At 48.9% G+C, this 13,914-nt stretch overlaps 1 protein-coding gene across 1 annotated transcript in view; it reads right to left on the reverse strand.

Moving 5' to 3' along the window:
* Positions 1–595: 595 nt before the first annotated feature.
* Positions 596–13,914, reverse strand: part of celsr1a (cadherin EGF LAG seven-pass G-type receptor 1a) — a 126,884-nt gene continuing 113,565 nt past the window's right edge. The window contains 16 exon segments of the mRNA XM_064938242.1: positions 596–1,801; positions 3,849–4,113; positions 4,278–4,544; positions 4,850–5,008; positions 5,169–5,275; positions 6,420–6,514; positions 6,629–6,754; positions 7,140–7,266; positions 7,560–7,639; positions 7,917–8,029; positions 8,826–9,000; positions 11,220–11,420; positions 11,631–11,757; positions 11,836–12,003; positions 12,705–12,888; positions 13,646–13,795. Coding sequence (XP_064794314.1) covers positions 1,774–1,801; positions 3,849–4,113; positions 4,278–4,544; positions 4,850–5,008; positions 5,169–5,275; positions 6,420–6,514; positions 6,629–6,754; positions 7,140–7,266; positions 7,560–7,639; positions 7,917–8,029; positions 8,826–9,000; positions 11,220–11,420; positions 11,631–11,757; positions 11,836–12,003; positions 12,705–12,888; positions 13,646–13,795 — 2,372 coding nt within the window. The 3' untranslated portion in view covers positions 596–1,773.

Genomic DNA, 13,914 nt, shown 5'->3' on the forward strand with positions numbered 1-13,914 from the left:
TGGAGCCATTTGTCAGAGAACGACTAAGAAAGTGTGATAAAATACCTAAACTCTTTCTCAGGGTGTCAGGAAAAACTCAACGCACTTCAGAAATGTCTCTTCTATTACACACTGACTTTGCCCCTGTCAAGTGGATAACACAGTGTGTGTGTGTGTGTGTGTGTGTGTGAGAGTGAGTGAGTGAAAGTACAGTACCCCGGAAGGGTCACACACAGCAGGACCGGTAAGCACCATTGTTTCATAAAGGATGAGCCCTGGACCTCAGTCACTGTCTGGACTTTGGACCCCACAGCAGACAGTCCATCAGCCAGCCAGACAAACACTCCCGGTTGTGCCTGGAACAGCACAGGACAGAATCAAGGAGTGCAAAGAGACAGTACATTCCTTGGACAGTGTAATGATATACAGGGAGTCATTGAAGACATAGCTACACTACCTTTTTAAGGAAAAAGAATTCCATTCAAAGTACATCTTTTCTGTCCTCTGTTACCTCGTTCACAGTTATCCTCATTTCACTGTTTTATCTTCCTCAAGGGTATTTCTTTTATTTTTTTTGTAATGTGTCTGAGGTCAAAATTGACTGCTTCAAAAAAAATTCAACATGTCCTCTTTAATTTTACAGTTACAATCATCATTTTTCCTCCCAGTGTCTTGAAACCATACAAATAAATATACATATGTTACAAAACAATTCCAGTGTCTTTGATCATACAAAATGTCTTTTGTTGTTGTTGTACAGTGCCGATCACACGATAGGAAGTGCTGTAAAGGTATTACTTACGTAGTGGTTGGCTTGACATTAGAGACTCCATACCATATATGTACTGCAGTGGTTCTTTACCTACTTTGGTGAGCAGAATAATGGGTGTGTGCTGCTGACCTGCGTTCAAATGTTTTCTTTAAATACAAAAACATTTTTTTTGGGGGGGGGTGGCATTGGGATGGGTATGGTTTGCACAGTGATAAGGCACAGGTTTGCTAGTCTGAGCCATAGAAGAACATGTCCTATTACAGGGTGGGATTTCTCCACAATCAGAAAGGGATTCTAGAATTGTTGTTTTTACAAAAGCATTTTCTTTTCAATTTACAAACATGTATTTTTGTCTCTCATCCATGATGACCCAGTTCAAATCCAAAATATAGATTTTTTGTTGTTGAAATATCTACATATTAATTACACTCTAAACACACTGGGTGAAAGGCTATATTCCACTTTCTATGAGTAGCTTGGAGGAACAGGGCACATGGTAAGTCTCTGAGTTTCGCCTGAACTTCCTGTAGGCCTCTATAGGACTTGTAGTCTTAGAAGTCTTTCTCTGGACTACAACTGACTGTACCAGCACACAGTGGTCATATATCCATATCTGTATCAGCCCTGAGGCTCTCGAGTCTCTGTCCAACCAATGCGAGCCACTCATTCTGGGGGATGGACTCTTTCTTCACCTCCTCTTTAGTGGTTTGGCACAGGAGGTTCCATTCGTCCTGTAGGTAGGACCTCCTCCTTTACTTGGTTTAGTCTGACACATACATTCCCTTGTCTTTAGTTCAGTTCGGCAGGTGTGGCTCTGAAGGAATACTGCTCTCCTTAGGAGATGAAGGTGAGAGGTCAAGGGTGAGAGGTCACTTCTCCATTGCACATAGGCATGAAACCTTCTCTCTTTTTCTTTATGCCTATATCCTTTTCCCACCTCTCTTTTCTCCTTTACTCTCTTGTTTTCTCCTCATTTCCTTTTCATTGTCCTTTCTTCCAGAGAGAGGTCATCTTTTCTCCTCTCATAAGGGCAGAGAGACTCTGGTTTTCCTGCTGGGTCAGATTGAAGTTTCATTACTGCCGCTGTTCCGGGGAGAGAGAGAAAGGGATGGAGGGAAGGATAGGGGGGATGGAGGGAAGGAGGGAAGGATGGAGGGGAGGATAGAGGGGAGGGAGGGGAGGATAGAGGGGAGGGAGGGGAGGATATAGGGAGGGAGGGGAGGATATAGGGAGGGAGGGGAGGATATAGGGAGGGGAGGAGGGAAGGATAGAGGGAGGGAAGGATAGAGGGAGAGAAGGATAGAGGGAGAGAAGGATAGAGGGGATGGAGGAAATGATAGAGGGAGGGGAGGAAAGGATAGAGGGAGGGGAGGAAAGGATAGAGGGAGGGGAGGAAAGGAAAGGATAGAGGGAGGGGAGGAAAGGATAGGAGAGGAGGGAAGGATAGAGGGAGGGAAAGGATAGAGGGAGGGAGGATAGAGGGAGGGGAGGATAGGATAGAGGGAGGGAAGGATAGAGGGAGGGAAGGATAGAGGGAGGGGGGAAGGATAGAGGGAGGGGGGAAGGATAGAGGGAGGGAAGGATAGAGGGGGAAGGATAGAAGGAGGGGAGGAAAGGAAAGGATAGAGGGAGGGGAGGAAAGGATAGGAGGGGAGGGAAGGATAGAGGGAGGATAGAGGGAGGGGAGGATAGAGGGAGGGGAGGATAGGATAGAGGGAGGGAGGGAAGGATAGAGGGAAGGATAGAGGGAGGGAGGGAAGGATAGAGGGAGGGAAGGATAGAGGGAGGGAAGGATAGAGGGAGGGAAGGATACAGGGAGGGAAGGATACAGGGAGGGAAGGATACAGGGAGGGAAGGATACAGGGAGGGGAGGGAAGGATAGAGGGAGGGAGGGAAGGATAGAAGGAGGGGGGAAGGATAGAGGGAGGGAAGGATAGAGGGAGGGGAGGGAAGGATAGAGGGAGGGGAGGGAAGGATAGAGGGAGGGGGAAGGATAGAGGGGGAAGGATAGAGGGAGGGGAGGGAAGGATAGAGGGAGGGAGGGAAGGATAGAGGGAGGGGGAAGGATAGAGGGGGAAGGATAGAGGGAGGGGAGGGAAGGATAGAGGGAGGGGAGGGAAGGATAGAGGGAGGGGAGGGAAGGATAGAGGGAGGGGAGGGAAGGATAGAGGGAGGGGGGAGGGAAGGATAGGGGGAGGGAAGGATAGGGGGAGGGAAGGATAGGGGGAGGGAAGGATACGGGGAGGGGAGGATAGAGGGAGGGGAGGGAAGGATAGAGGGAGGGGAGGGAAGGATAGAGGGAGGGGAGGGAAGGATAGAGGGAGGGGAGGGAAGGATACGGTGAGGGGAGGGAAGGATACGGTGAGGGGAGGGAAGGATACAGGGAGGGGAGGATACAGGGAGGGGGGAGGGGAGGATACAGGGAGGAGAGGATACAGGGAGGGAAGGATAGGTGGGAGGGGAGGGAAGGATAGAGGGAGGGGAGGGAAGGATACAGAGAGGGAGGGGAGGATAGAGGGAGGGAGGATAGAGGGAGGGGAGGATAGAGGGAGGGAAGGATACAGGGAGGGGAGGGAAGGAAGGATAGAGGGAGGGAAGGATAGAGGGAGGGGAAGGAAGGATAGAGGGAGGGAAGGATAGAGGGAGGGTAGAGGGAGGGGAGGATAGAGGGAGGGGAGGGGAGGATAGATGGAGGGGAGACATGCTGGGTTAGATGTGTGCAGGTAGGGATGCAGGCTAACACCACTAGACAGTGTACAACCACGTGCAGCATTCATATGTGGGATGGGAACTTTCATTCAAACGGTACATATAGACGACAGCGAAATATGCCCTCATGTAAAAACTTTAACTAATACATGCAGGTCAGCATCAATAGCCTCCATGGTCAGCAGATACATGTCATTAAAGTGTCGATAATGAAATACCATTCAGATGCAGTCTGACATAAAAAACAAATCTTCATCCTTCACTATTTAGGCAAAAAGGAATCATTCATCACTTTATGCTAGGTGACACTACATTCTCTGTTCCATTGAAAAACACCGCACACCAGAATTACACTATGACATACTATGACATATGACTACCCACTCACTCAGAGTCTGATTCGTGGCCTCCGTTGGTCGTCATCGCCTTCATGCTCATAGCCACGCCCCCATTTTGTGGTAATTGTGGCCGTGGGGCAAGCGGCGGCTTGATGATTGCGCTGTTGCCCACAGATACAGGGTGCGCCCCGTCGTTGGAGGCCACGGAGTGGGTCTTGGATGGAGGGTTGTAGTCACTCAGCTTCTCTCGCAGTCGGTTCTTCATGTTCTTGTCGGTCAAGGGAGGAGGGTACGTGATCTTGTTCTTCAGGATGCCTGAGATGGGGAAAATACAGAACCTTTTTACATTTGTTTTAGGTTTTAGGTGTAATCCATAAAGACTCAGTTACAGGGCTAAGATAGTGTATGCTTGGATGAATGATTGAATGAACAAAACACACAAACCAACAAATAAAAGATGGAATGTCTACATCTCTCACCCTTCTTCGGCTCAGGCTGGTGGGTGCCCAGGCTGGGAGGCCCATTGGAGGGTAGACTGAGAGGTCCATTCTCCCTAGTGGGGGTCTCCCTGTCCTGGGGTGTCTCTCCTCTCTCTCCTACGTGGTTGTGTTTGTTCTCCTGGTGCAGCTCCACGTTCACCTTGGTCTCCACCCTCAGACGTTCTGCACCCCCAGGATCCTCGCTGTCACTGGCTGTCATCGCCTCCTTGGGCCAGTGAGGCCTCACATGATTGGACACTGCTTCCACTAGGGTCAGAGGAAGAAGAAACATGAGCCAAATCAGTATTTTGGTTGTAGGTAGTACTACCATACCACAGTATAATAATAATAAATAATGTTGATAACACTGTTGATAACACGGTATAATGCACTATAATCCAGCTCTAATTCTAATACTTACGTAATCTTATCAGTGAGTCATTAAGAATGAATAAAAAGCTAAATGAGAGAAACTGCAGTGCTTTCTGAGCAGTGAGACCATGGACGTTCCGGGTAACTGATAGGTTCCCGGTTAGGGTGAGGGGTGTTTTGGATGAGAAATGGACGGCTACCTTTGATGCTGGACCCTTTAGGTGTGCTGTGTAGAGGCGGTCTCTCGTTGTTCCACTTGGGCTTGATGTCCATGTCATCATCTTCGCTGTCCGAAGAGTGAGACGAGGCATAGGACGAGCTGTGTTCGTCTACAGACAACTCACTGTCCGAGTCCGAGTCTGAGAGCGAGAGAGACCAAAAGACAAAAGGGAGAGAAAGAGCAACACATGAACGCATTATGCAGACACACAGCTCGCTGCTGTGAAGACGACACACCATCTCCATCAACTCTTCTAACAGGGACAGTTTGACGGAGTTTTGAATCAGATCACGGCTTACCGTCTCCTCCTTTAGTGCCGTTCCTGTGGAACAGAGGTCCGTCCAGGTCAGTGTGTCCTGCGATAGCTGTCCCTGACGATACACTGTGTTTCTGGCCAGAGTCACCCCTACATCAGAGAGCAGGCCAAACACAGGTTAGTTACGCAGCTGGGTGGAATCACGTTGGAGCCTTTCAACTTACTGTAGAGCTGCAGAAGAACTGATGACGAAATTCATTTTTTTATTCTACTTTATACCCCCCCCAAATTGGTGATATTCAATTGGTAGTTACAGTCTTGTTCCATCGCTGCAACTCCCGTAGGGACTCGGGAGAGACGAAGGCCGAAACACGACCCTGCCAAGCCGCACTGCTTATTGACGCACTGCTCGCTTAACCCAGAAGCCAGCCGCACCAATGTGTCGGGGGAAACACCGTACACCTGGCGACCGTGTCAGCGTGCACTGCGCCCGGCCCGCCACAGGAGCACGATGGGAAAAGGACTTCCCTGCCGGCCAACCCCTCCCCTAACACGGACGACCCTGGGCCAATTGTGCGCCGCCTCATGGGTCTCCCAGTCATGGCCGGCTGCGATACAGCCCAGGATGGAACCCAGGTCTGTAGTGATGCCTCTAGCACTGCGATGCAGGGCCTTAGCCCGTTGGGCCACTCGGGAGGCCATGATGACGAACTTCACCTGGGCATTGGATAACGTGGAATTCCCCCCTGTTTTCTCTCTTTTCCCTGAACATAATGCTAGAGTCATACCTTTTCCAAACTCCTATAGATTGAGACATTAGCCAGAGGGCCTACAACAATATTGTACTGTAGCTAACCTGTCTGAAGCCTTCTGATCTAAGAGTTAGGCTTGCTGGGGCCTAGCTGACTGCCAGAGGCCAGCTGTGTGTGTCTGAAATATTCTACCAGGTACTGTATATACCTCCCTCCTCCAGCCAGACACTCCCCACCTGCTGGGCGTAGCACTAGTTGACCTGTGTGTGTGTGCACGTACGTGTGTTGTCTCTTTTTGTATGCTTGCCTGTTTGACAAACTGCTGTGTTGAGAGAGAGAGAGAGAGAGTGTGGAAGCTGCTACTAGGGTTCGTGTGGAGAGAGAGAGAGAGAGAAAGAGAGATGGCTCAGAGATCAAAAGAGTAACAGAGAGAAAAAGAGAGATCCAGACTGAGACAGGACAGACAGTTGCCATAGTCATGCGGCAGCCACCGTGCTAGCTGAGTGTGTAAAGGGAGGTAGCTGCTGTGGCTCTTGGCTGACCTGACGGTACTCTCCAGAGAAACAGCGGACTCCGCAATGGCTGACCTGTACAGAGGACCGTCCTCAGTGTACGTGTTGTTACAGTTCAGAGACCGCTGGAGGGAGAAAGGGGGGAAGGGGGGAGTGGAGGAGAAATAAACCAGTCAGTACTAGACAGTCAAGACATCTGTTCATCTCTTATGTGTGTGTTTATCCGTGTGTACACTCACGGTGAGTAGAGATGCTCTGGTAGTGCTGGACTCATCCGGCGAAGCTTTCTTCCCGGTAAAGACATTCTTCAGATTCTTCCTCACTTCTTTATTAAAGATCACATGGAAGAAGAAGATGAAGATGCCCTATAAGGAGATAGAGAGAGAGGGCGTCAGTGAAAGCCTTTACCAAAAATCCATTCTCTTCACTGATATTAGGCCAGGGCCTGCATTCACATATTGTCTCAGAGTAGGAGTGCTGATCTAGGATCAGCCCCCCCCCCTGGCAATGTAATCTTATTCATTATGAACTAAAGGCAAAACTGATCGTAGATCAGTATGCCTACTCTGAGATGCTTTATGAATGCAGGCCCTGGCCTAATATCAGAGAAGAGAATGGATTGTGTAAAAACTGGTGATCACTGGTGTACAGTAAGGCTAAGAGTTTTAGCTGAGAGTGCAGTGAATGACAGTGGACTGTACAGCCTGGCCCATGACCATTAACCCCGAGGCCCTGTCCCTGACCCCTCACCTGCAGACAACTGAAGATGGCGAACAGGTAGTGGAAGGTCATGACGTCACTGTTGACGGCCATGAGGCCCAACAGCCAGGTGGCGCTGATGAGCAATAGGAGCAGGAAGGCCATCCTCAGAGCAGGACTATGTAGAGGGAGGGAGGTAGGGGGAGAGACTCAGATTATAACACACACACACACACACACACACACACACACACAACATAAAACACACATGCACACACTCATACACACCCACACAGTCGCGCGTCCACAGACACACGTAAATCCTACTAATAGACTGTTCGTGTAACATAGGTGTAGCTCAACAATGGAATGTAGAGAATGGGCTTTGATATCCTTCACCTCAAGTGTGTGTGTGTGTGTGGGCGCGTGCGTGTGTGTGTGTCGGTGCCCTGCGCGTGTAATAACACTCACATGGCTCCAGACTTCTGGAAGGACCTCTGCCTGCGTCCACAGGATGCCTTGGCTGCCAGTACAAAGATGACGACGTTGACCTGAGAGAGAGGAGCGAGACAAGCCTTGGAACCATGGCAGACAACAGGGTAATTCACTTCCAGTCAACAACAGATACACTCAAGACCTCGAACTGCAAATCACGCGTGAACACAGGCATTTCATTCACTAAGGAATTAGAGAGGGAGAGCGAGCAAAGGAAGGACAACAATAAAAGGGAAGAACAAGCAGAGAAAGAAAGAAAGAATGTAACATTGAAAAGAAACATGCACAGTAGCGGTTTTTTAAAAAAGGGCACCATTTATCTCAGGCACTCACCAGGACGACTACAGAGATGGGCCCTGCGAAGCTCCAGATGAGGGTGTCGTGGACAGAGAGCCAGCAGAAGTCTGGGTTCCCATAGCCCTGAGGGTCAAGACCCACTGCCAGACCTGAGGGGAGAACCAGAGAAACACATCAACACTGTGTTAGCTTACAGGCCTACTGTGAAGTGTGAGCATCACCTGCACTGGGACAATAATACAGTTGCACTGTGCAGGAAGTCTTTCTTCACTCAAATGAAGAGGACAAATAAGCCAGTGGCACCTGTTAGAAGTAGACGCATTGGGCTATTACTGATGGGAGAAGAGAATAGCAGAGAAAGACTAGAAAGCCTGAGCATGGTTCATCCACGAACGATATTGCAGGTCAAGCAAAGCATGCTGGGGAACGGCGCTTTCTTTCTTCATTCAAATCCATAGATGTACACAAGAGGCTTCATAAAACACCTCCCTGCAGTGCACAACGGTGTAAACAGGTCTACGCTGGTATTATCCACGAGAGAAGAGTGGAGGCTGGGCTGGGTTAGGGACCTATTCTCTCCCCGGGCTTTGTGAGTGTGGTGATAGTATTATGGGCTGACTGGCATCAGCAGACACAGGTCTAATCACCTAGAGGGAGTCTTCAGGACAGGAGGGGACATACAGCGCTGGAGTCTACTACTGGACAGAGACTTCAGGAAGTCTCTCTCCCCCCCCCTCTCCCTTCTGCTCGCTTCCTCGCTCTCTCCCTCATATTAACGGGCTTTTCCTACTGCTCTCTCTCTCTCCCCTCCCAAGTTTCCTACGGGGATCAAGGGGAGGCAGGCGAGGCACAGACAAGTGTGTGTGAGTGCATGCATGCCCGTCTGTCTGCTTGTGCGTCCGTGTGTGTGCATACATTGTGTTGTGTGTGTGTGTGTGTCCTCACCTGTGATGATTGCAGGTATGCCCCAGCCCATGGCGTAGTAGAACCTCATGTGACCGTGGTTGATGTTCCGGACCTCCGTCAGCATGCGGTAGATGTGGAGGCCCTCCACAAACATCCAGGCAAACGTACACATGTAGAAGTAGTGGAGCAGGATGGCGATCACCGTACACACAAACTGCAGACAGGGAGTCACAGAGGGACGAGGTCAGAGGTCACCCGGGACATCCGTTTCAATCACACCGAGGACCACTCATCCAAGATCCCAGTCCCAGGCCACAGCACTGGCCACACTACCCGGAGGGTACGAGAACGTGGAGAACACCTTCCTCACAGAGTTTTGTCTCTTGCCCATTCACTCTCTGAATGGCACACATGCACAATCCATGTTGTCATAATCCTTATTTAACCTGTCCCCCCCCCCCCTTCATTCTACACTGATTGAAGTGGATTTAACAGGGGACATCAATAAGGGATCATTGCTTTCACCTGGTCAGTCTGTGTCAAGGAAAGAGCAGGGGTTCATAATGTTTTGTACACTCAGTGTGCAGCCTCTGAGTGGGTCTCCCCTCTCTCCCGCCCTCCATCTCTCTCTACTTTTCTTTATCTCCCTCCATCCCTTGTTCCAGGAAGAATGCAGTGTTCTTGGGAATCTCCCAGTAGGTAGGGGAGGGACAGAGCTAGATCACAGAGGGTCATCAATCTAATAGGAGATGCTCAGGGCTGTGACTGACGACAGCATTCCACAGCACTGACACACGCACGCACACACACGCACGCACACACGCGGCTCGGCTTCTAACTTCAGAAAAACAGTGAGGTGAGTAAGTGTCGTTCGTTGCTAATGTTGTAACAGCACAGCCAGAAGAGGACTGGCCACCCTTCAGATCCTGGTTCCTCTCTAGGTTTCTTCCTAGGTTCCTGCCTTCTAGGGAGTTTTTCCTAGCCACTATGCTTTTGCCTCTGCATTGCTTGCTCTTTGAGGTTTTAGGCTGGGTATTTGTAAAAATTCTGATAGGAAAGAAGTCCATTTGAATTTGATTTGAACAGTAACAGAGTCTATGGAGACAGACTCAGACCTGTATGTCTATCTGTGACAGGGTCTACTGCCCTGAGGCTCAAACAGTCAGGCACCAGTAACAGCATGTCTCTATTATCACAGGCCTGGAGGGACAGCAGGCCTGTGTGTGTGTGTGTGTGTGTGTCTGTGCACACAGGCGTGTGTGTTGTGCAATAAAGTTCAGAGTAAATTGCATCAATGTACTTAAATGTATGTCAAAATACACTATTAGATTACTTGCCTATAGGCAAACCTTTATAATGCCCTTACCAGGTACAGGAATCACATGCTATGTGAATACATAGTATCAGACATCTCAGAATGCCTTAAATAGAGTATCTATTGTTCGACAACAGAGAGATGGTGAGTCCCATCCAGAACAGTAAATCCCTTAGCTCTAACACTATTAGTGAAGCAACAGATGTACAATCTAGAAATATCTAGCAGACAAAGACAAACTCTCAGGTGGAACCGATCCCTGTAAGCTCCTGTCAGTAACAGTACCTGAATGGCTGCAGGTAAACAAATAGCAGCTATTTAACCAGAAACCTCGAACCGGAGTGAACCTGAAACAGAAATCCCTGCTTTATCCCTTAACCTACCTGAAAACGCACCACGTTACAGGAATAGGACAAATACTGTAGATGTTGGGGAGGAGTTGTGTGTGTGTGTGGGGGGGGGCGTGGGAGGGGTGTGCCTGTGTAGATAATGTACGAGGGTTGTTTGTGTGTTTTAAACATTGCAATGTGATTTTGATCGAAAAGAGAAACCTGTGCAGGCAGACACAGACTTCCCCGTAATGATAAAGTAGCAATTTAGTCTTTTCTCAGCTCAACAACGACGACGAATTCCCATAACGCCAAGGAGAAAATGGCTGCAGGGCTGTATCCCCGGGGTTATCCCGGGGATTTGTAGGCAAAATGTGGGGACTAAAGAACTACATTGTAACTGTGATAACAATGGAAAGCACACCTGTGCTCCAAGCAGAGATAACAGAGGTGCTAGTGTATTTCTAACACTTAAGCGTCAGAATCCGGAGTGCTACCAAGCAACCAACATATTTTTCATTCATATCCAGATAGTCACAAATGCTAAACATTCCAAACTATCCCTGCTAAAGCATAAGGATTTTTCAGGAGGTCGGGGTCCCTTAAGTTTTCAGTCACTGGGTTTTCAGTCTTGTTGATGGGTCAGAGGTCAGGGGTTAGAGGTCAGGGTCCTGGTTAGAGGTCACAATTTGGCTTCCTTAGTTCCGTTCATCTCCCCAGGTTGTCAGTCTGGTCAGTTCGTCAGGGTTAGAGTAAGAGGTCAGGGGTCATAGGTTAAATGCTCCTCACTGGGTTGTCAGTCTGGTTGATGCCGATGAGGAAGACGAGCTCGGAGAAGAAGAGTGCCGCCACCAGGTTCTTGTGGATGCTGTGGAGGTTAGAGCGTAGCTTCCTGAGTAGAGCCAGCAGGATGAAGGTGAGGAGCAGCGCTACCAGGGAGGCTGACACCGTGGTGTAGGTCACAATCTTTAGGGGTAACACGTCACCATGCTAGAGGAGGAAGAGGAGAGAAAGGGGAGAGGGGTGAGAAAGAGAGAGGGGGGGGGGGTAAAGATCATTATCATACTTGATAGCAGCAAACAGTGAGAGGACATGAACTACCCCCCCCCACACACACACCTACTGCTGTAGTGTATCCTGCCCATAGCAATTAAATGACAACTATTTAGAGTTCTGTACAGTATATCTCTATGAGCCTACCTCTCTCTTGGAGATGTCCATGAGCACAGCGAAGCTGGCCATGTGGTCACACTGACAGCTGATGTGTGTGTTGTTCCTGTTCAGCAGCTCACATCCCTTGGATGACCAGCCCCCCGTACCACCAATCCTACACACACACACAGAGGACAGACAATGAATACCATGTAAAGAGTGTGGTGTGTTTGTGTGCGTGTGTAGTACTCACGCAATGGAGTGATTCCAGAACACACACACAGGTTTGGTCCTCTCCTCTGTCTCCAGTAGTGTGTACTCCAGTGTGATGGGGGGGTCAAGGGGGGAGGAGAGGGGAGAACCCTCGCTGTACACCAACGTGCTTACTATGGGGGTGTTGATCACTGGACGGTTGGGCAGCCTACACACACACACACACACACACACACACACACACACACACACACACACACACACACACACACACACACACACACACACACACACACACGAGCAAGGATGAACGGACACACTTCTTTTGATAGCTTTTGAAGTAATGTTTACGCACGTATGACCCGCACGCACTCAAGCAAACACTCCTTTTCGGGAGTTCCCGAAATATACATTCTCGGCTGTTTGCGGCCGCTTGGCAACCAGCCACATGGTGATTCCTGAGTCCTTCTAGTACCAGTGTAGCAGCTATCACATACACACACGGCGCTAAATCTCATGATCTGCCAACCAAACTGTTCCACATTTAACTCTGCCTTACATGTGTGTCACATTTCTCACGACGTGTTTTTAATCATATATAGAGTTTTGAGTGGCCCAAAGTTATACAGTGACAGGCTCAGACAGCATGGCAATGATATGTGAGACAAACACCCACAGTACGCCGGGGCAATAATCAGACCTAAAGTAAACAGCGGTTTGTGCCAACGCAAATACAGTTGCCATATCTGTTGCCACATTTGAGTCATTTATGAGATGTGTTATGTCTTTATTATGATGGCTAGATTAGCTACGTAGAAATTGATAAGAAGCAGTGTCTGGTTATGTCGGATTTGATGAAAGATTGAAGTAAAGCGTAGTAAAATGTAGTAAAGTGTTGCCCTTGGTTACCTGAGGCTCCTACGGTCCGGGTCGTATCTCTCAGGGAGGAGCTGACCCAACGACCTAAACACTATCACCACGGCAACAGGCAGGGGGGCGGTGGACTCGACATGGCGGCGTTTCTTATTGGAATGGGTGTGATCCTCTTCAGGGGCGCCGGTGTGAGAGGGCTCGACGCTGGGGCTGGGATCGACTACTAGAGAGTGAGAGTAAGAGTGTGAAAGAGACAACAGCTATTGAAACACCTATTTAAGTCCTTACTACAAAGTAGATTGGGACCCACTGATGCATGAAACGAAGATAAGCGATATAAAGAATAATTGTAAAAAGCTTTGGAGCACCTTAAACGGAATTTTGGGAAAAAGGCACCCAGCTCCATCATTTATTGAATCAGCTGGCTCATTCATCACAAAACCCACTGATATAACTACTTTGATGTTTTTTTCATTGGTAAAATGATCAAACTTAGGCACCTTATGGAACAGCGGGGACTGTGAAGAGACACACACATATAGGCACAGACACACGCATACACACACATGGTAACATAAACACACGTTCACACGGATTTTGTATGGTAGATATGTGGAGGTAGAGTAGTGGCTTGAGGGGACACACTTAAGGTGTCGTGAAATCTGTTGTGAAATGCAATTGTCATGTTTTTTGTTTTATTGTATAGAACTGCCTTAATTTTGCTGAGAAGAGTAGTTCCTGCCTTGGCAGCAGCCAATGGGGATCCATAATAAGATATGAACACAAAACACGGCCGATTCATCTTGTGTCTTGGTAAGAGACTGAGTTTACGCGACTGCTTCAACTGGACTTCAAGTACTCTGTTAAACTGGTAGGTCACCGACAAATCCCAAAGGTTGTGATGGATTACAGCCCCAAAGAGTTCATACAGTTTGCAGCATTCCAGGTCCAGCGGTAGTGTGAACAGACGACTGTACCTTTGTCGGGGACCTCCTGGGGCCTCGTGTTGAACTGTGGAAAACGGACAGAGGACGTGAGGTCTTTGGGGTAGTAGTCCTGGATCTCATGGAAGCGAGGGAATGAGGCCCGCCCAGGGACAGACGTGTCCAGGTAATCAACGACAATGACTGAGGAGAGAGAAAGAACCACACGTCAAGATCAGCTCATTATCAGATAAGGGCGATATATTAGAATTGCACTGCATGAAAGTGGAACTTGACTGCAGTTTACCCAGAGACAAATTATC

This window comes from Oncorhynchus masou, chromosome 26, assembly GCF_036934945.1.
Source record: "Oncorhynchus masou masou isolate Uvic2021 chromosome 26, UVic_Omas_1.1, whole genome shotgun sequence".
In the NCBI taxonomy this organism is placed as follows: Eukaryota; Metazoa; Chordata; class Actinopteri; order Salmoniformes; family Salmonidae; genus Oncorhynchus; species Oncorhynchus masou.